The following is a 24186-nucleotide window of genomic DNA, read 5'->3' as shown; positions in this document are numbered from 1 at the left end:
AGCCTCAGTAGATATAGCTTGGGAAGGATGTCAGTCTCAGTGGATATAGCAAGGGCAGGACATCATTCTCAGTGAATAAGCAAAGAATGTGCATGACGCAAGTCTCAGTGGATATAGCATTGGCAGGGCACCAATTTCAGTGGATATAGCATGGGCAGGATGCCAGTCTCAGTGAATATAGCATGGGCAGGATGCCAGTCTCAGTGGATATAGCATGGGCAGGATGTCAGTCTCAGTGAATATAGCATGGGCAGGACGCCAGTCTCAGTGGATATAGCATGGGCAGGATGTCAGTCTCAGTGGATATAGCATGGGCAGGATGTCAGTCTCAGTGGATATAGCATGGGCAGGATTGCAGTCTCAGTAGATATAGCATTGGAAGGATGCCAGCCTCAATGGATATAGAATGGGCAGGACATCATTCTCAGTGAATATAGCACAGCATGGTCAGGACGCCAGTCTCGGTGGATATAGCATGGGCAGGATGCCAGTCTCAGTGGACATTGCATGGGCAGAACGTCAGTCTCAGTGAATATAGCATGGGCAGGACATCATTCTCAGTGAATACAGCCTGGTCAGGACGCCAGTCTCAGTGGATATAGCATGGGCAGGACGTCAGTCTCAGTGAATATAGCAGGGGCAGGATGCCAGTCTCAATGGATATAGCATGGGCAGGATGTCAGTCTCGGTGGATATAGCATGGGCAGGACGTTAGTCTCAGTGAATACAGCATGGGTAGCATGCCAGTCTCAGTGAATTTAGCATGGGCAGGACGTCAGTCTCAGTGAATGTAGCATGGGAAGGCCATCAGTCTCAGTAGATATAGCATGGGCAGGATGCCAGTCTCAGTGAATATTGCATGGGCAGCATGTCAGTCTCAGTGAATATAGCAGGGGCAGGATGCCAGTCTCAGTGGATATAGCATGGGCAGGACGTCAGTCTCAGTGAATATAGCAGGGGCAGGATGTCAGTCTCAGTGGATATAGCATGGGCAGGATGTCAGTCTCAGTGAATATAGCAGGGGCAGGATGTCAGTCTCAGTGAATATAGCAGGGGCAGGATGTCAGTCTCAGTGGATATAGCATGGGCAGGATGTCAGTCTCAGTGGATATAGCATGGGCAGGACGTCAGTCTCAGTGAATATAGCAGGGGCAGGATGTCAGTCTCAGTGAATAAAGCAGGGGCAGGATGCCAGTCTCAGTGGATATAGCATGGGCAGGGCATCAGACTCAGTGAATATAGCATGGGCAGGACACCAGGCTCAGTGGATATAGCATGGGCAGGACGTCAATCTCAGTGGATATAGCATTGGCAGGATGCCAGTCTCAGTGGATATAGCATGGGAAGGATGCCAGTCTCAGTGGATATAGCATGGGCAGGACACCAGGCTCAGTGGATATAGCATGGGCTGGATGCCAGTCTCAGTGGATATAGCATAGGCATGGGCATGGGCAGGACGCCAGTCTCTGTATCTTTCCTCTAAGGTGTAAGTTTTTATGCTATTTATTTACATGACATTAAATAAATGGCAAATTTGTCTTTAAAATGTATTTCTTCTGAATCTAGTTATCTCGTAGAAACAAAGTGCAAAGCATGGCATCTACTTTTTCAGGGAAGTAAACGAATAATTTTTCAATGTTATACCTATGAAGCTAGTGGTAAATTTGTTTCACTACTTTTATTTTTAATGGGATTAAGAAAAACCTAACTGAATAGAAGTTTTCTATTTTTCAGTTGTCTAGGTGCAAAAGTATAAATCTAGTCTGAAACTCTGCAGCTGTGCCCACGCATAGTGTCTGCCCTGAGGCCTGCAATCTAATTCCTGCAGCAAAATATTTCAATGTTTTGTCCTTTTTTATTGGATGCAACAAAATCCTAAAATCCTAAACCACGTCACCTAAAATGTGTTTTCTTTATAGTCACTATGGCCGATAAACCTGATCTTTCAGAGGTGGAGAAATTTGATCATCGAAAACTTCGCAAAACCAACACAGAGGAAAAGAATACACTTCCTTCTAAAGAAAGTGAGTATCTCCCCAGGATCGGAGATGCAGACTGTGATGCAGACTAAACAGTATTTTGGAATTAAACATCCAGTTGTGTTGAAGTGTGTTATATAGTGTTTGTTTTTTTTTAGAATTTTGTAAGTTAATATCACATCTCGTGAATGACAACATATATGACTTAGAACTATGTTATATAAAATATAAGAATGGCTGGGATTCTCAAAACCACCACCTAAAGCTGCATAATCCTGGTTCACATACTCTCGGAAACATAACAAGGTATTAAAAGTAATCTGTTTTATTATATGTAAATGAGCTGTTAAGATCTCTTGGCCGGATATAGATCTCTCTGATGATCCGCCCTGAGAGATTATTATAAATAAAAGGGGTAGTTGCAATGTGAGACACGGTGCTAACACAGAACAGCAGAACAGAACTTAGTCTCTATAATGAATCGGGGGTGTTTGGTTGCCCCCAGTTCTTGCGGCTCTCTGGCACCACCCTTACCTTCAGGTCAGTCAGGGAACTGCCCCTAGTATAATTAGTCGCCAGGAAGGCTGCCTTGCTATGTATTGGCTATTGGGCAGACTGCAGTGAGGGTGATATAACTACTCCCGGTCTCAGGCGGGAAATACAATTATCAAATCCCGTCCGTCACTGCCCGGGTTTCCCAAAAGCTCAGGACACTTCGCTGCCACCAGCTCCTATTACTTATAATTAATAATGGGTCAGGAGCCAACCAAATCAGTAGCGATTACTTATTTAGGAGGACTTAGGGGTACGTTTTAGACAAGGAAAACGAAACTAGTAAATATTATAACGTTTACTCCAAAAATAAATAGGCAGTATTTACAAAAGTATATAAAAAAAGATTGCTACAAAATGAGACAATTACAATATGTACACAACGATTGCAAAATTAGAGGGATTAAAGATGAAAAGCACTTACAGTTCTCTCAGACAATGGTAAGCCATTAAGTGGGGGGAGGGAGAAACATCCCAATGCATCAGGACAGCCTCGGGTAGCTGACTTCCTGGGCAAAAGCACTCTCCTAAAATGAGGTTAAATCTCTAATACTCTCTTGCTTGAGACATCACTGAGGGGCTGGATACACCCCCTTTGGAAAGTTATGAAAAAACTTTCATTAAACATAAGTCGGGGTGGGAACCTCGTATAGCGACGATGGGACTATCATTATTCCGAGCATGAGATTGGCGTTAATTTGAATCCTAACATGACTTGGCTATGTGCCTCTGGTAAGCAGTAATACATTTCTCAGATTCTGCTGGTGCTGGAGCTTTGAAAATGCACGGGAGGGTAGCTCTACTGATGCAAATGCCAAAAATGTAAGTTTCACACCTATATCAATGATCGGTGCCATTATATGTAAGTTTGCAGGAACAAAGAGATTACCCCCTGACCATTTGCACACGGGGGATTGGGACTGCTCAAAACACATTCTTGATGGAGGGGGAAGGAGTGTAGGATTGCATGCAGGCAGAGTGAAGGGAAAAGCTGCTTATTTCTCCAGTGAAGTGGGGCTGTCATCAACCCCAGGCATGTGCCTGCAATAGGGGCTTTGCATTTGTACAAGCAAATGCAGTGGAAAGGTCCGGAAGTGTAATTGTGACCGCAAGACATTCTTCCTATTTCCTGACAGTCTCCTTAGAAACACATTTGCTGCAGCTCTCACAGCTCTGCTGTGCTGTACTGGCTCCTGTGAGATGGAAGCTAAAGCTGTGAGGAATGTGTCAGGTATAGCTCTGCACAGCTCTACAGTGAGATCAGGAGAGCAGAGACCCGCCATTACATATCACACTGTTAACGTCCTTATTTATAAAAAGCTTGGGAGGTGCAGTCTCAGGGAGATCCAAGTCCGGCCCATAGATCTTAACAGCTCATTTACATAAAAGAAATACGTGGAGTTCTCTGAAATAAGACATCAGATTGCAGATATCAAGGTGTAATGTTCTTCAGCTTCCTATGACCTGTGTCCCCCTATAGATGTCCCAGGAGGGATGATCCCGCTGGCGGACCCCCTTCAATTTAGTTCACTGTCTACATTGGTCTAAATTTCTCTTCCACCAGAAACCCCCCCCGAATGTACTGTGTTTATAGAAGAATCTCAAAAGCTATGAGAAGTTTTGTTTTTAGGAACATGTTCTGTAAGTGTTACAGAGATGTCTACATCTTAACTTTCCTCGTAATTCAGTCGGACTTTGATGTTGATTTTAATCATTATATGGACAATGGGGAAACACACAGCAATGTGCTTAATGAGGGACCATTGATTAAACATTTATGGTAATATGAGAATCTACTATATAATTGTCTAAGGGTCACTGCCGTCTTTCTGTCCTTCTGTCTATCTGTCTTTCTGTCTGTCACGGATATTCATTGGTCGCGGCCTCTGTCTGTCATGGAATCCAAGTCGCTGATTGGTCGCAGCAAAACAGCCGCGACCAATCGGCGACGGGCACAGTCCGGAAGAAAATGGCCGCTCCTTCCTCCCAGCAGTCACTGCCCGGCGCTCCGCTCCATACTCCCCTCCAGTCACCGCTCACATAGGGTTAATGCCGGCAGTAATGGACCGCGTTATGCCGCGGGTAACGCACTCTTTTTTTACCATTGATGCTGCCTGTGCGGCATCAATAGTAAAAAAATATAATGTTAAAAATAATAAAAAAACAAAAACCTGCTATACTCACCCTCTGTAGTCTGCCGAGCCGCTCGTGCCTGCCGCCATCTTCCGTTCCCAGCGATGCATTGCAAAATTACCCAGAAGATTTAGCAGTCTCGCGAGACCACTAAGTGTTCTGGGTAATTTCTTTTTTTTTTTAACAGGGATAGCTGCCCACACTGCTAAATACTGCGTGCGCTACATGGCTGCTATATACTATGTGGGCAGTACTATATACTACATGGCTGCTATATACTACGTGGGCAGTACTATATACTACATGGCTGCTATATGCTACGTGGGCAATACTATATACTACATGGCTGCTATATACTACGTGGGCAGTGTTATATACTACATTGCTGCTATATACTACGTGGGCAGTACTGTATACTACATGGCTGCTATATACTACGTGGGCAGTGTTATATACTATATGGCTGCTATATACTACGTGGGCAGTACTATATACTACATGGCTGCTATATACTACGTGGGCAGTACTATATACTACATGGCTGCTATATACTACGTGGGCAGTGTTATATACTACATTGCTGCTATATACTACGTGGGCAGTACTGTATACTACATGGCTGCTATATACTACGTGGGCAGTGTTATATACTATATGGCTGCTATATACTACGTGGGCAGTACTGTATACTACATGGCTGCTATATACTACGTGGGCAGTGTTATATACTACATTGCTGCTATATACTACGTGGGCAGTACTGTATACTACATGGCTGCTATATACTACGTGGGCAGTGTTATATACTATATGGCTGCTATATACTACGTGGGCAGTACTGTATACTACATGGCTGCTATATACTACGTGGGCAGTGTTATATACTACATTGCTGCTATATACTACGTGGGCAGTACTGTATACTACATGGCTGCTATATACTATGTGGGCAGTACTATATACTACATGGCTGCTATATACTACGTGGGCAGTACTATATACTACATGGCTGCTATATACTACGTGGGCAGTGTTATATACTACATGGCTGCTATATACTACGTGGGCAGTACTATATACTACATTGCTGCTATATACTACGTGGGCAGTACTATATACTACATGGCTGCTATATACTACATGGACAGTACTATATACTGCATGGATGCTATATACTACGTGGGCAGTACTATATACTACATGGATGCTATATACTACGTGGGCAGTACTATATACTACATGGCTGCTATATACTACGTGGACAGTACTGTATACTACATGGCTGCTATATACTACATGGACAGTCACAGTACTATATACTGCATGGATGCTATATACTACGTGGGCAGTACTATATACTACATGGATGCTATATACTACGTGGGCAGTACTATATACTACATGGCTGCTATATACTACGTGGACAGTAGTGTATACTACATGGCTGTTATATACTACGTGGACAGTACTGTATATTACATGGCTGCTATATCCTACGTGGGCAGTACTATATACTACATGGCTGCTATATACTACGTGGGCAGTACTATATACTACATGGCTGCTATATACTACATGGCCAGTGTTATATACTACTATACTACATGGCTGCTATATACTACGCGGGCAGTACTATATACTACATGGCTGCTATATACTATGTGGGCAGTACTATATACTACATGGCTGCTATATACTACGTGGGCAGTACTATATACTACATGGCTGCTATATACTACTTGGGCAGTACTATATACTACATGGCTGCTATATACTACGTGGGCAGTGTTATAAGCTACATGGCTGCTATGTACTATGTGGGCAGTACTATATTGTTATGATAGACAATTCAGTTCCACAATGGACATAGCGGTCAGAGCACATACAGTGATCTGACAATAACCCAAAATCATAGAACGAGCTCTGAGACGTGGGAACTCTGCAGACCGCAATCCCTAATCCTCTCCAAACAACACTAGAGGCAGCCGTGGATTGCGCCTAACTCTGCCTATGCAACTCGGCACAGCCTGAGAAACTAACTAGCCTGAAGATAGAAAATAAGCCTACCTTGCCTCAGAGAAATACCCCAAAGGAAAAGGCAGCCCCCACATATAATGACTGTGAGTTAAGATGAAAAGACAAACGTAGGGATGAAATAGATTCAGCAAAGTGAGGCCCGACTTACTTAACAGAGCGAGGATAGGAAAGGTAACTTTGCGGTCTACACAAAACCCTAAAGAAAACCACGCAAAGGGGGCAAAAAGACCCTCCGTACCGAACTAACGGCACGGAGGTACACCCTTTGCGTCCCAGAGCTTCCAGCAAAACAAATAGACAAGCTGGACAGAAAAAAATAGCAAACAAATAGCAAAGAAGAACTTAGCTATGCAGAGCAGCAGGCCACAGGAATGATCCAGGGAAAAACAAGTCCAACACTGGAACATTGACAGGAAGCCAGGATCAAAGCATTAGGTGGAGTTAAGTAGAGCAGCACCTAACGACCTCACCAAATCACCTGAGGGAGGAAACTCAGAAGCCGCAGTACCACTTTCCTCCACCAACGGAAGCTCACAGAGAGAATCAGCCGAAGTACCACTTGTGACCACAGGAGGGAGCTCTGCCACAGAATTCACAACAGTACCCCCCCCTTGAGGAGGGGTCACAGAACCCTCACCAGAGCCCCCAGGCCGACCAGGATGAGCCACATGAAAGGCACGAACAAGATCGGGAGCATGGACATCAGAGGCAAAAACCCAGGAATTATCTTCCTGAGCATAACCCTTCCATTTAACCAGATACTGGAGTTTCCGTCTAGAAACACGAGAATCCAAAATCTTCTCCACAATATACTCCAACTCCCCCTCCACCAAAACCGGGGCAGGAGGGTTAACAGATGGAACCATAAGTGCCACGTATCTCCGCAACAATGACCTATGGAATACGTTATGTATGGAAAAAGAATCTGGAAGGGTCAGACGAAAAGACACAGGATTAAGAACCTCAGAAATCCTATACGGACCAATGAAACGAGGTTTAAACTTAGGAGAGGACACATTCATAGGAATATGACGAGATGACAACCAAACCAGATCCCCAACACGAAGTCGGGGACCCACACGGCGTCTGCGATTAGCGAAACGTTGAGCCTTCTCCTGGTACAAGGTCAAATTGTCCACTACATGAGTCCAAATCTGCTGCAACCTGTCCACCACAGTATCCACACCAGGACAGTCCGAAGACTCAACCTGTCCTGAAGAGAAACGAGGATGGAACCCAGAATTGCAGAAAAATGGCGAAACCAAGGTAGCCGAGCTGGCCCGATTATTAAGGGCGAACTCAGCCAAAGGCAAAAAGGACACCCAATCATCCTGATCAGCAGAAACAAAGCATCTCAGATATGTTTCCAAGGTCTGATTGGTTCGTTCGGTCTGGCCATTAGTCTGAGGATGGAAAGCCGAGGAAAAAGACAAGTCAATGCCCATCCTACCACAAAAGGCTCGCCAAAACCTCGAAACAAACTGGGAACCTCTGTCAGAAACGATATTCTCTGGAATGCCATGTAAACAAACCACATGCTGGAAGAACAATGGCACCAAATCAGAGGAGGAAGGTAATTTAGACAAGGGTACCAAATGGACCATCTTAGAAAAGCGATCACAGACCACCCAAATGACTGACATCTTTTGAGAAACGGGAAGATCTGAAATAAAATCCGTAGAGATATGTGTCCAAGGCCTCTTCGGGACCGGCAAGGGCAAAAGCAACCCACTGGCACGAGAACAGCAGGGCTTAGCCCGAGCACAAATCCCACAGGACTGCACAAAAGTACGCACATCCCGCGACAGAGATGGCCACCAAAAGGATCTAGCCACTAACTCTCTGGTACCAAAGATTCCAGGATGACCAGCCAACACCGAACAATGAACCTCAGAGATAACTTTATTGGTCCACCTATCAGGGACAAACAGTCTCTCCGCTGGACAACGATCAGGTTTATTAGCCTGAAATTTTTGCAGCACCCGCCGCAAATCAGAGAAGATGGCAGACACAATTACTCCTTCCTTGAGGATACCCGCCGGCTCAGACAAACCCGGAAAGTCGGGCACAAAACTCCTAGACAGAGCATCCGCCTTCACATTTTTAGATTTTTTTTTGGGGAGTGCGGGAGCCCACACTTGCCGGGTGTGCACATATATTTGATTGGGTAAGGCTTATACTTTGTATCTTTGTGCCTATACTTTGCTGCGCACAGGCGCTCATGGTTCATGTACACCCTAATGTGTGGGCTCTCGCTTACTTTGTGGTGATGTACTCTGCTGCCTGATTTTGTCATGTCCCTGTTTGATACCTTTTTGTATAGTTTTAATAATAAAGTTATTTCTATCTTTGTACTTGCGGACATTTTCCACTTTTTCTTGTGGTTTTATGTAGTTGTTGGTGGGTCCTTATTGTCCTACAATGTAGGTGAGAGTGCCTCTAATTAAATATATTGGTAGTTACTATTGACTAATTATGAGGTATTCCTCCCAATATATGCGTATATCCGTTTGTTATTTTTAGAGCCCGGAAGGTACGAAATCACAAAGTCAAAACGGGCAAAAAACAGCGACCAACGAGCCTGTCTAGGATTCAACCGCTTAGCAGACTCGAGATAAGTCAAGTTCTTATGATCAGTCAATACCACCACGCGATGCTTAGCTCCCTCAAGCCAATGACGCCACTCCTCGAATGCCCACTTCATGGCCAGCAACTCTCGGTTGCCCACATCATAATTTCACTCAGCAGGCGAAAACTTCCTGGAAAAAAAAGCGCATGGTTTCATCACTGAGCAATCAGAACCTCTCTGCGACAAAACAGCCCCTGCTTCAATCTCAGAAGCATCAACCTCGACCTGGAACGGAAGAGAAACATCTGGTTGACACAACACAGGGGCAGAAGAAAAACGACGCTTCAACTCTTGAAAAGCTTCCACAGCAGCAGAAGACCAATTGACCACATCAGCACCCTTCTTGGTCAAATCGGTCAATGATTTGGCAATACTAGAAAAATTGCAGATGAAGCGACGATAAAAATTAGCAAAGCCCAGGAACTTTTGCAGACTTTTCAAAGATGTCGGCTGAGTCCAATCATGGATGGCTTGGACCTTAACAGGATCAATCTCGATAGTAGAAGGGGAAAAGATGAACCCCAAAAATGAAACCTTCTGCACACCGAAGAGACACTTTGATCCCTTCACAAACAAAGAATTAGCACGCAGGACCTGAAAAACCGTTCTGACCTGCTTCACATGAGACTCCCAATCATCCGAGAATATCAAAATGTCATCCAAGTACACAATCAGGAATTTATCCAGGTACTCTCGGAAGATGTCATGCATAAAGGACTGAAACACTGATGGAGCATTGGCAAGTCCGAATGGCATCACTAGATACTCAAAATGACCCTCGGGCATATTAAATGCAGTTTCCATTCATCGCCTCGCCTGATTCGCACCAGATTATACGCACCACGAAGATCTATCTTGGTGAACCAACTAGCCCGCTTAATCAGAGCAAACAAATCAGATAACAATGGCAAGGGGTACTGAAATTTAACCGTGATCTTATTTAGAAGGCGGTAATCTATACAAGGTCTCAGCGAACCATCCTTCTTGGCCACAAAAAAGAACCCTGCTCCTAATGGCGACGATGACGGGCGAATATGCCCCTTCTCCAGGGATTCCTTCACATAACTGCGCATAGCGGTGTGCTCAGGCACGGATAAATTAAACAGTCGACCTTTTGGGAATTTACTACCAGGAATCAAATTGATAGCACAATCACAATCCCTATGCGGAGGTAGGGCATCGGACTTGGGCTCATCAAATACATCCCGGTAATCAGACAAGAACTCTGGTACCTCAGAAGGGGTGGATGACGAAATTGACAGAAATGGAACATCACCATGTACCCCCTGACAACCCCAGCTGGACACCGACATGGATTTCCAATCTAATACTGGATTATGGACTTGTAGCCATGGCAACCCCAACACGACCACATCATGCAGATTATGCGACACCAGAAAGCGAATAACCTCCTGATGTGCAGGAGCCATGCACATGGTCAGCTGGGTCCAGTACTGAGGCTTATTCTTGGCCAAAGGCATAGCATCAATTCCTCTCAATGGAATAGGACACTGCAAGGGCTCCAAGAAAAACCCACAACGCTTAGCATACTCCAAGTCCATCAAATTCAGGGCAGCACCTGAATCCACAAATGCCATGACAGAATAAGATGACAAAAAGCAGATCAAGGTAACGGACAGAAGAAATTTTGACTGTACCGTAGCAATGGTGGCAGACCTAGCAAACCGCTTAGTGCGCTTAGGACAATCAGAGATAGCATGAGTGGAATCACCACAGTAGAAACACAGCCCATTCAGACGTCTGTGTTCTTGCCGTTCAACTCTGGTCAGAGTCCTATCGCACTGCACAGGCTTAGGTTTAAGCTCAGGTAATACCGCCAAATGGTGCACAGATTTACGCTCACGCAAGCGTCGACCGATCTGAATGGCCAAAGACATAGACTCATTCAGACCAGCAGGCATAGGAAATCCCACCATGACATCCTTAAGGGCTTCAGAGAGACCCTTTCTGAACATAGCTGCCAGCGCAGATTCATTCCATTGAGTGAGCACGGACCACTTTCTAAATTTCTGACAATATACCTCTATCTCATCCTGACCCTGACAAAGAGCCAGCAAATTTTTTTCTGCCTGATCCACTGAATTAGGTTCATCGTACAGCAATCCGAGCGCCAGGAAAAACGCATCGATATTACTTAATGCAGGATCTCCTGGCGCAAGAGAAAATGCCCAGTCCTGAGGGTCGTCGCGCAAAAAAGAAATAATGATCAAAGCCTGTTGAACTGGATCACCAGAGGAGCGAGGTTTCAAGGCCAGAAATAGTTTACAATTATTTTTGAAACTCAGAAACTTAGTTCTATCTCCAAAAAAACAAATCAGGAATAGGAATTCTTGGTTCTAACATAGATTTCTGATCAATAGTGTCTTGAATCTTTTGTACTCTTGCCGAGAGCTGATCCACAAATGAAGACAGACTTCTAATGTCCATCGCTACACCTGTGTCCTGAACCACCCAAATGTCTAGGGGAAAAAAAGGCAAAACACAGTGCAAAGAAAAAAAAATGGTCTCAGAACTTCTTTTTTCCCTCTATTGAGAATCATTAGTACTTTCGGCTTCCTGTACTGTTATGATAGACAATTCAGTTCCACAATGGACATAGCGATCAGAGCACATACAGTGATCTGACAATAACCCAAAATCATAGAACGAGCTCTGAGACGTGGGAACTCTGCAGACCGCAATCCCTAATCCTCTCCAAACAACACTAGAGGCAGCCGTGGATTGCGCCTAACTCTGCCTATGCAACTCGGCACAGCCTGAGAAACTAACTAGCCTGAAGATAGAAAATAAGCCTACCTTGCCTCAGAGAAATACCCCAAAGGAAAAGGCAGCCCCCCACATATAATGACTGTGAGTTAAGATGAAAAGACAAACGTAGGGATTAAATAGATTCAGCAAAGTGAGGCCCGACTTTCTTAACAGAGCGAGGATAGGAAAGGTAACTTTGCGGTCTACACAAAATGCTAAAGAAAACCACGCAAAGGGGGCAAAAAGACCCTCCGTACCGAACTAACGGCACGGAGGTACACCCTTTGCGTCCCAGAGCTTCCAGCAAAACAATTAGACAAGCTGGACAGAAAAAATAGCAAACAAATAGCAAAGAAGAACTTAGCTATGCAGAGCAGCAGGCCACAGGAATGATCCAGGGAAAAACAAGTCCAACACTGGAACATTGACAGGAAGCCAGGATCAAAGCATTAGGTGGAGTTAACTAGAGCAGCACCTAACGACCTCACCAAATCACCTGAGGGAGGAAACTCAGAAGCCGCAGTACCACTTTCCTCCACCAACGGAAGCTCACAGAGAGAATCAGCCGAAGTACCACTTGTGACCACAGGAGGTTCCCACGTCTCAGAGCTCGTTCTATGTTTTTGGGTATCAGGCGAGGCGATGAATGGAAACTGCATTTAATACGCCCGAGGGTCATTTTGAGTATCTAGTGATGCCATTCGGACTTGCCAATGCTCCGTCAGTGTTTCAGTCCTTTATGCATGACATCTTCCGAGAGTACCTGGATAAATTCCTGATTGTGTACTTGGATGACATTTTGATATTCTCGGATGATTGGGAGTCTCATGTGAAGCAGGTCAGAACGGTTTTTCAGGTCCTGCGTGCTAATTCTTTGTTTGTGAAGGGATCAAAGTGTCTCTTTGGTGTGCAGAAGGTTTCATTTTTGGGGTTCATCTTTTCCCCTTCTACTATCGAGATGGATCCTGTTAAGGTCCAAGCCATCCATGATTGGACTCAGCCGACATCTTTGAAAAGTCTGCAAAAGTTCCTGGGCTTTGCTAATTTTTATCGTCGCTTCATCTGCAATTTTTCTAGTATTGCCAAACCATTGACCGATTTGACCAAGAAGGGTGCTGATGTGGTCAATTGGTCTCCTGCTGCTGTGGAAGCTTTTCAAAAATTGAAGCGTCGTTTTTCTTCTGCCCCTGTGTTGTGTCAACCAGATGTTTCGCTTCCATTCCAGGTCGAGGTTGATGCTTCTGAGATTGGAGCAGGGGCTGTTTTGTCGCAGAGAAGTTCTGATTGCTCGGTGATGAAACCATGCACCTTCTTTTCCAGGAAGTTCTCGCCTGCTGAGCGAAATTATGATGTGGGCAATCGAGAGTTGCTGGCCATGAAGTGGGCATTCGAGGAGTGGCGTCATTGGCTTGAAGGAGCTAAGCATCGCGTGGTGGTCTTGACTGATCATAAGAACTTGACTTATCTAGAGTCCGCCAAGCGGTTGAATCCTAGACAGGCTCGTTGGTCGTTGTTTTTTGCCCGTTTTGACTTTGTGATTTCGTACCTTCCAGGCTCTAAAAATGTGAAGGCGGATGCTCTGTCTAGGAGTTTTGTGCCTGACTCTCCGGGTTTGTCTGAGCCGGAGGGTATCCTCAAAGAGGGAGTAATTGTGTCTGCCATCTCCCCTGATTTGCGGCGGGTGCTGCAAAAATTTCAGGCTAATAAACCTGATCGTTGCCCAGCGGAGAAACTGTTTGTCCCTGATAGGTGGACGAATAAAGTTATCTCTGAGGTTCATTGTTCGGTGTTGGCTGGTCATCCTGGAATCTTTGGTACCAGAGAGTTAGCGGCTAGATCCTTTTGGTGGCCATCTCTGTCGCGGGATGTGCGTACTTTTGTGCAGTCCTGTGGGATTTGTGCTCGGGCTAAGCCCTGCTGTTCTCGTGCCAGTGGGTTGCTTTTGCCCTTGCCGGTCCCAAAGAGGCCTTGGACACATATCTCTATGGATTTTATTTCAGATCTTCCCGTCTCTCAAAAGATGTCAGTCATTTGGGTGGTCTGTGATCACTTCTCTAAGATGGTCCATTTGGTACCCTTGTCTAAATTGCCTTCCTCCTCTGATTTGGTGCCATTGTTCTTCCAGCATGTGGTTCGTTTACATGGCATTCCAGAGAATATCGTTTCTGACAGAGGTTCCCAGTTTGTTTCGAGGTTTTGGCGAGCCTTTTGTGGTAGGATGGGCATTGACTTGTCTTTTTCCTCGGCTTTCCATCCTCAGACTAATGGCCAGACCGAACGAACCAATCAGACCTTGGAAACATATCTGAGATGCTTTGTTTCTGCTGATCAGGATGACTGGGTGTCCTTTTTGCCTTTGGCTGAGTTCGCCCTTAATAATCGGGCCAGCTCGGCGACCTTGGTTTCGCCGTTTTTCTGCAACTCTGGGTTCCATCCTCGTTTCTCTTCAGGACAGGTTGAGTCTTCGGACTGTCCTGGTGTGGATACTGTGGTGGACAGGTTGCAGCAGATTTGGACTCATGTGGTGGACAATTTGACCTTATCCCAGGAGAAGGCTCAACGTTTTGCTAATCGCAGACGCTGTGTGGGTCCCCGACTTCGTGTTGGGGATCTGGTTTGGTTATCTTCTCGTCATATTCCTATGAAGGTTTCCTCTCCTAAGTTTAAACCTCGTTTCATTGGTCCATATAGGATTTCTGAGGTTCTTAATCCTGTGTCTTTTCGTCTGACCCTTCCAGATTCTTTTTCCATACATAACGTATTCCATAGGTCATTGTTGCGGAGATACGTGGCACCTATGGTTCCATCTGTTGACCCTCCTGCCCCGGTTTTGGTGGAGGGGGAGTTGGAGTATATTGTGGAGAAGATTTTGGATTCTCGTGTTTCGAGACGGAAACTCCAGTATCTGGTTAAGTGGAAGGGTTATGCTCAGGAAGATAATTCCTGGGTCTTTGCCTCTGATGTCCATGCTCCCGATCTTGTTCGTGCCTTTCATGTGGCTCATCCTGGTCGGCCTGGGGGCTCTGGTGAGGGTTCGGTGACCCCTCCTCAAGGGGGGGGGTACTGTTGTGAATTCTGTGGCAGAGCTCCCTCCTGTGGTCACAAGTGGTACTTCGGCTGATTCTCTCTGTGAGCTTCCGTTGGTGGAGGAAAGTGGTACTGCGGCTTCTGAGTTTCCTTCCTCAGGTGATGTGGTGAAGTCGTTAGGTACTGCTCTACTTAACTCCACCTAGTGCTTTGATCCTGGCTTCCAGTCAATGTTCCAGTATTGGACTTGTTTTTCCTCCTGGATCGTTCCTGTGGCCTGCTGCTCTGCATAGCTAAGTTTTCCTTTGCTATTTTGTTTGCTTTTCTTCTGTCCAGCTTATCTATTCGTTTTGCTGGAAGCTCTGGGACGCAGAGGGTGTACCTCCGTGCCGTTAGTTCGGTACGGAGGGTCTTTTTGCCCCCTTTGCGTGGTTTTTAGGGTTTTGTGTTGACCGCAAAGTTACCTTTCCTATCCTCGCTCTGTTCAGAAAGTCGGGCCTCACTTTGCTAAATCTATTTCATCTCTACGTTTGTCTTTTCATCTTAACTCACAGTCATTATATGTGGGGGCTGCCTTTTCCTTTGGGGTATTTCTCTGAGGCAAGGTAGGCTTATTTTCTATCTTCAGGCTAGCTAGTTTCTCAGGCTGTGCCGAGTTGCATAGGGAGCGTTAGGCGCAATCCACGGCTGCCTCTAGTGTTGTTGGAGAGGATCAGGGATTGCGGTCAACAGAGTTCCCACGTCTCAGAGCTCGTTCTATGTTTTTGGGTAATTGTCAGATCACTGTATGTGCTCTGACCGCTATGTCCACTGTGGTACTGAATTGCCTAAACACAACAGCTGCTATATACTACGTGGGCAGTACTTTATACTACATGGCTGCTATATGACGGGCACAAGGGGGCATTCTTTGCGTCTGGAGGAGAGAAGGTTTTTCCACCAACACAGAAGAGGATTCTTTACTGTTAGGGCAGTGAGAATCTGGAATTGCTTGCCTGAGGAGGTGGTGATGGCGAACTCAGTCGAGGGGTTCAAGAGAGGCCTGGATGTCTTCCTGGAGCAGAACAATATTGTATCATACAATTATTAGGTTCTGTAGAATGACGTAGATCTGGGTATTTATTATGATGGAATATAGGCTGAACTGGATGGACAAATGTCTTTTTTCGGCCTTACTAACTATGTTACTATGTTATATACTACGTGGCCAGTGTTATATACTACATGGCTGCTATATAGTACGTGGGCAGTACTATATACTACATGGCTGCTATATACTACGTGGGCAGTACTATATACTACATGGCTGCTATATACTATGTGGGCAGTACTATATACTACATGGCTGCTATATACTACGTGGGCAGTACTATATACTACATGGCTCCTATATACTACGTGGCCTGTGCTATATACTATGTGGCTCCTATATACTACGTGGCCTGTGCTATATACTATGTGGCTCCTATATACTACGTGGCCTGTGCTATATACTATGTGGCTCCTATATACTACGTGGCCTGTGCTATATTCTACGTGGCTCCTATATACTACGTGGCCTGTGCTATATTCTACATGGCTTCTATATACTACGTGGCCTGTGCTATATTCTACATGGCCCCTATATACTACGTGGCCTGTGCTATATACTATGTGGCTGCTATATACATGCATATTCTAGAATACCCGATGCCACCATCTAGTATGCCATAGATGTCTCAGATTGGGATAGCCTTGTACGCATAGAGCTGGGCCGGAGGGCTGCTTGGATGCTTTGTGGTGGCCCTTCATTAGGCACAATCAGTAGATGTTTACAGTGGTGGCTTTACGCCAATGTCCTGAACATATCAAGGCTGGAGATAAAGATTTTACTGGTCTCTGTGAATAATCGAGTGATTGTAATGTTGGTCTACGTCATTGCTAGGATGTGCCTGGCTATCTATTTCGCTTAACAATAAAAGAATCCATACCTGGAACATGTATACTGGACCTCTATCACAACATAAATAGTAAAAAATGGGTAAAGCTAGAAAATGATCTGAATGGCTGTGACTCTCAGGTTATTCTCTGGTCCGGGGGTAGATCGGGGCCAGGCGCCTATCTACCCTTCCTTACACGAAACTTATCGCTTCTCATTAAAAATAAAAACTCAGACCTTAAGATCACAACTCTCCGAGGACCTTTGATCCCAATCTACGACAACCCTGCCTTTCCTGCGGGGCTAAAAAGAGAGATGTATTTAAACAAGAGAAAAGATTCCAAACCCATTCTCCATGACTATCTAAATGAGACTAGGATGAAATCCCTCCAGGAATTATTCCCGGAGGAGGAAGCACCCTCTGCTGATTGGTTTTTCTATGAACAACTCAAAAGTTTTATTTACGCAATCTCTAAACAAACCAATATTGGCAGACCGCTAACTCCTTTTGAGACGCTTTGCACATCAACAAGCCCTCCAGATCATACTGTCTCGCTGCTATATAAAATCTTCCAGGGGGGAAGGGCTCCACTGCAGGGATCACCAGTATTCTCCTCGAAATGGGAGGGCGAGCTGGGAAGGCCATTACCACCTGAGGATAGAGAAAAAATTCTTCTCTTCACGTTTAGATCGTCATTATGCGCGGTATCACAGGAGAGGAGCTACAAGATCTTGACAAGATGGTATAGATGTCCTTCTATGGTACATGCCGTGTTCCCCACTACTCCTGACACTTGTTGGAGATGCTTAAAGGAGACTGGCTCTTATATGCACATTTGGTGGGATTGCCCCCCCATAAAAGCCCTTTGGTTGGCTGTATTTGAGCTCCATAACAAGATGTCTATCACTCAGATCCAACCCTCTCCATGCATAGCATTACTATCCCTATGTGATTTGTCGATTTCTCAATATAAAAAGAGCATCCTCAGACACTTTCTTACCGCGGTTAGGAACTTGATTCCACGCTTTTGGAAACAAGAAAAATTTCCCTCACGTGCGGAGTTTGTGGCGGAACTCAATGACATCTATAGGATGGAGCAGTTAATAAATCAATCTCTAGGCAATGTAGATAAAACTTATATCACATGGGCCCCCTGGATAGCTTTCAGAGAAACCCCTGACCTGGATCTCTGGATTTCTGAAGCCTGATGTAATGCATGACTCGCTCTCGTTTACCACTAGATCATCCATTAGTCCGCGTCCTGACCGCTAGGATGGGATGATAGCCACACCTTTCCCCAACCTACCCCATTACCCTACCCAATCCTCTCCTCTTCTTTCTACCCCCCATTCTCTTCTTTATCCTAATCTCTTTGTTTGTCTCCCACCCCTCCTTTAGTTTGAATACGTATTATGATTATTGAATAATCACAATGAGAATTAATATAGGTTATCAATCACTTCAATTGTTCTTTATTGTCAACATATTATAACACCAATCAGTAGTATTATTTTTCAGAATGTTAAGTGCAAGATACATGATGTTGTTGTAATGCATTTCTTGACTAACATGTAATTTTACCTGGTATCCTGCTGATATACTAGATTGTATCGTTTACTTTTATTCTTCTTGCTTCACTCAATAAACATGATTTAAACAAAAGAATCCATACCCTTTTGCTCACATTGTGCTGTAATATGTATTACTGGGCACCCAACATAAGAGATTGTGCCCTATTTGTATTTCACCAAACCTCTAATATATTTTTTTTACATCTACAGCTATTGAACAGGAAAAAGAAGCGTGCAAGAAGACCTAAAATCAAGTGGCTCCTGACAATCATTCTCCATGCTCGATGGCTGGAGGAAGAGCTGCTGAGCAATATGATTTCCTACTACTGCCATTTGCCCAAATTAATCTGTAAAGTTTATCTTTCTTTTTGTGATTAAATGTTTTGTATCCAAGCCTTCTTTGCGTTGTACTCCCTGGTTTATAATTCTAAAGTATTGTGCCATCAGTTATTAGTCACATGAGTGAAATCTGGGAAATCTCTGTACAGTACAGTTTATGGGTAAGAGAGGGAGATCACCTCTTACACGTTACTACCTGAACTACACCCACGCAGGATAGGAATTCGCCCTCTGGAGTTCTGTTCTTCAGTCATTTTTTGTTCTGTGCAACACCAGATAGAGCATGGGAGCCACTAAAAAAAAAAAAAAAGATTTTAATGGGGGTGCACCACTGATGCATCCAACATATAAGAACACCCAAACCTAAAAGCAGATGCAGCGCCCCAGGGTCCTGGTCGTTGCCGTAATGTCATTCTTCCACCAGGGGGAGTGATGTTACGTCTGAAGGCAATAAAGGAGATCTCTTTACCAGGTAAGCACAATGCATACAACATGTTCACACTCCACACCAGAAGGGGGAGCTCTAAGCAAGTTTTAGGTGAACTCCCCTATAAAACATCCTGATCTGGAGGGAAAGGGGGTTCAGAGTTCAGGAGGACAGAGGGACAGGACGGAGTTTTGGAGCCTGACGTGCTGCAGCTCCTGGAAAGTGACAATAAAGCGAACATATTGCAGAGAGTGTGCAGGAAAGCAGAGCACAGGAGAGGAATATCAGAGGGAGACCAGCCAGGAGCAGACTGCTTCCTTCTGAGGCGCAGTAATCCGGTAGCCAGAATACCGAGGGAGTAAGGATCTCTACGCTTTACTTCAGAGACTGGCAGGACAGATAATTGCACATTGCTGATCCGCACTTATACCAAGGAGGCACGGTGGCGACTTGTGGGGGCTGGGGCGTGCTAGAGTCCCTGTAAAAAGCCTCAGGCCATCAGTCATACGGTTTGTTCCTATCCATCTGGGGGACAGAGAGAAAGACATAACATCTAGAACACCAACAATAGTTGTGAGGACCTTACCGAGAAGCTCAGCAGGAAGGGACTACAACACTCAGGCGCTAGAGGAAGACTACTGATTTCCACCTGGATAAGGAGACTCTGGATTTGCCTTCATACCGGCCGGACTCTGCCTGCCCTGTGATCTGGTGCTCTGGACTGTGGATGCTGAAGCCTTCAGTAAAAGGTAAAGAGACTGCAACCTTGTGCCCTCGTTCTTCACTGCGCCTCACACCATCCACCATCTACACACCGGGAAGCCCTGGGGACACACTTCACCTGTGGGAAGGTATACCATCTAGCTGCCATAACATCACCCCAGCGGACCCCTAAGCAGCGTCGGTCACCCTGACCGAATACCACAGGTGGCGTCACGAACATTATCCCTTTAAAGACCTTTCCACCAATTACAACAGATGCCCCTAGGGCCACGGACCGGGTCAGCCACCGTGACATCCCCCTTGAGAACCGAAGGGCCCGGCTTCGAGTACCCCACTGCCCTACTGGGGGCGCTCCACAGACATTAGAAAAAAACAAATGTTTTTCAACCAACTCCAAAGAAGCACTAGCCACTTGTGTAAGGAATGGATGCCCTGGATCTCCTCACTGTGTCGCAACGATTAGCTAGTATCCAGAAACTCCAGGCCGACACTCAGCATGCTCATCTTTCACACTGGAAGGTTAAACAGAACATGGTTGCTTCTAAGTTCTCAGGTAAGAGTAGCCCTCCTTTAACTCTACGACTTTATCTGGATTAACAGCATTATGTTCATGTGTACAGTGAGTAACATTCGACACTTCCGATTTTGCAAGTTTTCCCACCTACAAAGAATGGAGAGGTCTGTAACTTTTACCTTAGGTACACATCAATTGTGAGACACAGAATCTAAAAATAAAAATCAGAAAATCGCATTATATGATTTTTACATAATTAATTTGCATTTTATTGCATGAAATAAGTATTTGATACAATAGAAAAACAAAACTTCACGTTTGCACTTACAGGGGTCAGACGTTTCCTGTATAATAGCAAAAAACTCGGCACTCAGCCTTAACTTAATCAGATAGAGTGATTTAATGGTGTCCACGGTAAATAACAGAAGAAACGTTTCGGTCCTATAGCTGGACCTTCATCAGTCACAATATTTGATCGTGAACAGAAGTTAGTGGACCTGAAAGATTATGGGTTTTCATTAAGGTCCTAGATATAGGTGGACACAGCCAGTGTCTCAGGGGGATAAGTCCGGCGGTATTGCCTTCTGTGGTATAGAGCCTGCGTGTCCTGGTCAGTGGAGGACGCGGTATCCACCGCAAGTGGCAATAGGACCGAAACGTTTCTTCTGTTATTTACCGTGGACACCATTAAATCACTTTATCTGATTAAGTTAAGTCTGAGTGCCGAGTTTTTTGCTATTATTCATGGTATTGGAACCTACTCTGGCACCTCTCTAACGGCTGTGCACGCGTTTATTCTAATAGACGTTTCCTGTAGTTCTTGATGAAGTTTGCACACACAGCGGCAGGGATTTTGGCCCCCTCCTCCATATAGATCTTCTCCAGATCTTTCAGGTTTCAGGACTGTCAATTGTCAACATTTACTTTTTGCTCCCGCCAAAGATTTTCTATTAGGTTCAGGCGCGCAAAAGTCGCGTTTCGTATGATGCTTTCAGCCCCATTCTCAGCCAATGAAGGTGGACGCAGAGTGTGGGCAGCGTGATGACATAGGTCTCGGTCCCCACCATCTTAGAGAAGGGCATGACAGTGATTGGCTTGCTTTCTGCAGCGTCACAGGGGCTATAAAGGGGCGTTCCCGCCGACCGCCATCTTACTGCTGCCGATCTTAGCAAAGAGAGAGGTTGCTGCAGCTTCATCAGAAGAAGGGATATAGGTAGGGAGGGAAGATTAACCCCCAAACTGCTTGTGCGGTAGCGATTTCCACTGTCCAACACCACCTTTTCTTTGCAGGGACAGTGGAGGGTAGATGTTTGTGCATCAGCTCTGTAGCTTATTAGGCTGCCCTAGAAGGCTCCCTGATAGCTGCATTGCTGATTGTACGCCGCTGTGCAAGCCAACTGCTTTTTTAAAAGCAAAAATCCTGTTGCTCCTTTCTGCACAGTTCTCTTGTTTATTTGTCCACACTTTTGTGTGCAGCAGTCCTTTTTATTGCTGCCATACATTTTCTGAGATCATTGTAGGGAGATTGAAATTGTGCTACAGTCCTTGTATTTTTATATATATCTTCCAGCCACGTTCTGCCACTTAGATTGTGTTGTTTTATACACTGGGCCTGAGTTTTGGTTCAGTCTCCCCCCAAAAAAGGGACATTCAAATTCTCACAAAATGGATATACTTCAGTCCTGTTAGTTTGTCGTATGTCAGACAGCCACTTTCTGCCACTTAGGCCGGCGTCACACTCAGCGTAAGACAATACGGTCCGTATATTACGGCCGTAATATGCTGAAAAGTCCCCAAAATAGTGGTCCGTAGCTCCTCCGTAGGCAGGGTGTGTCAGCGTATTTTGCGCATGGCATCCTCCGTATGTAATCCGTATGGCATCCGTACTGCGTGTTTTTCTCGCAGGCTTGCAAAACCGACATACGGCTATACAAGGGATCCCTGCACCGTTCATTATGGCCCCATAGATGCTCCATATAAAGCTGTGCCCCATATATAATGCTCTGCACCGTTCATTATGGCCCCATAGATGCTCCATATAAAGCTGTGCCCCATATATAATGCTCTGCACCGTTCATTATGGCCCCATAGATGCTCCATATAAAGCTGTGCCCCATATATAATGCTCTGCACCGTTCATTATGGCCCCATAGATGCTACATATAAAGCTGTGCCCCATATATAATGCTCTGCACCGTTCTTTATGGTCCCATAGATGCTCCATATAAAGCTGTGCCCCATATATAATGCTCTGCACCGTTCATTATGGCCCCATAGATGCTCCATATAAAGCTGTGCCCCATATAGAATGCTCTGCACCGTTCATTATGGCCCCATAGATGCTCCATATAAAGCTGTGCCCCATATATATGCTCTGCACCGTTCATTATTGCCCCATAGATGCTCCATATAAAGCTGTGCCCCATATATAATGCTCTGCACCGTTCATTATTGCCCCATAGATGCTCCATATAAAGCTGTGCCCCATATATAATGCTCTGCACCGTTCATTATTGCCCCATAGATGCTCCATATAAAGCTGTGCCCCATATATAATGCTCTGCACCGTTCATTATGGCCCCATAGATGCTCCATATAAAGCTGTGCCCCATATATAATGCTCTGCACCGTTCATTATGGCCCCATAGATGCTCCATATAAAGCTGTGCCCCATATATAATGCTCTGCACCGTTCATTATGGCCCCATAGATGCTCCATATAAAGCTGTGCCCCATATATAATGCTCTGCACCGTTCATTATGGCCCCATAGATGCTCCATATAAAGCTGTGCCCCATATATAATGCTCTGCACCGTTCATTATGGCCCCATAGATGCTACATATAAAGCTGTGCCCCATATATAATGCTCTGCACCGTTCTTTATGGTCCCATAGATGCTCCATATAAAGCTGTGCCCCATATATAATGCTCTGCACCGTTCATTATGGCCCCATAGATGCTCCATATAAAGCTGTGCCCCATATAGAATGCTCTGCACCGTTCATTATGGCCCCATAGATGCTCCATATAAAGCTGTGCCCCATATATATGCTCTGCACCGTTCATTATTGCCCCATAGATGCTCCATATAAAGCTGTGCCCCATATATAATGCTCTGCACCGTTCATTATTGCCCCATAGATGCTCCATATAAAGCTGTGCCCCATATATAATGCTCTGCACCGTTCATTATTGCCCCATAGATGCTCCATATAAAGCTGTGCCCCATATATAATGCTCTGCACCGTTCATTATTGCCCCATAGATGCTCCATATAAAGCTGTGCCCCATATATAATGCTCTGCACCATTCATTATGGCCCCATAGATGCTCCATATAAAGCTGTGCCCCATATATATGCTCTGCACCGTTCATTATTGCCCCATAGATGCTCCATATAAAGCTGTGCCCCATATAGAATGCTCTGCACCGTTCATTATGGCCCCATAGATGCTCCATATAAAGCTGTGCCATATATAATGCTCTGCACCGTTCATTATTGCCCCATAGATGCTCCATATAAAGCTGTGCCCCATATATAATGCTCTGCACCGTTCATTATGGC

At 45.1% G+C, this 24186-nt stretch overlaps 1 protein-coding gene across 1 annotated transcript in view; it reads left to right on the top strand.

The window, feature by feature from the left end:
• Positions 1-19009, top strand: part of LOC138638950 (thymosin beta-15A homolog) — a 44213-nt gene extending 25204 nt beyond the window's left edge. Inside the window, exons 2-3 of the mRNA XM_069728711.1 lie at positions 1920-2024; positions 18827-19009. Coding sequence (XP_069584812.1) covers positions 1925-2024; positions 18827-18864 — 138 coding nt within the window. The 5' untranslated portion in view covers positions 1920-1924 and the 3' untranslated portion in view covers positions 18865-19009. The remainder of the gene's footprint in view (positions 1-1919; positions 2025-18826) is intronic.
• The last annotated feature ends 5177 nt before the right edge of the window (positions 19010-24186 follow it).

Source organism: Ranitomeya imitator, chromosome 5 (genome assembly GCF_032444005.1).
Source record: "Ranitomeya imitator isolate aRanImi1 chromosome 5, aRanImi1.pri, whole genome shotgun sequence".
In the NCBI taxonomy this organism is placed as follows: Eukaryota; Metazoa; Chordata; class Amphibia; order Anura; family Dendrobatidae; genus Ranitomeya; species Ranitomeya imitator.
The sequence above is the reverse complement of the archived record's forward strand: the minus strand, read 5'-3'. Positions and strand labels throughout refer to the sequence as shown.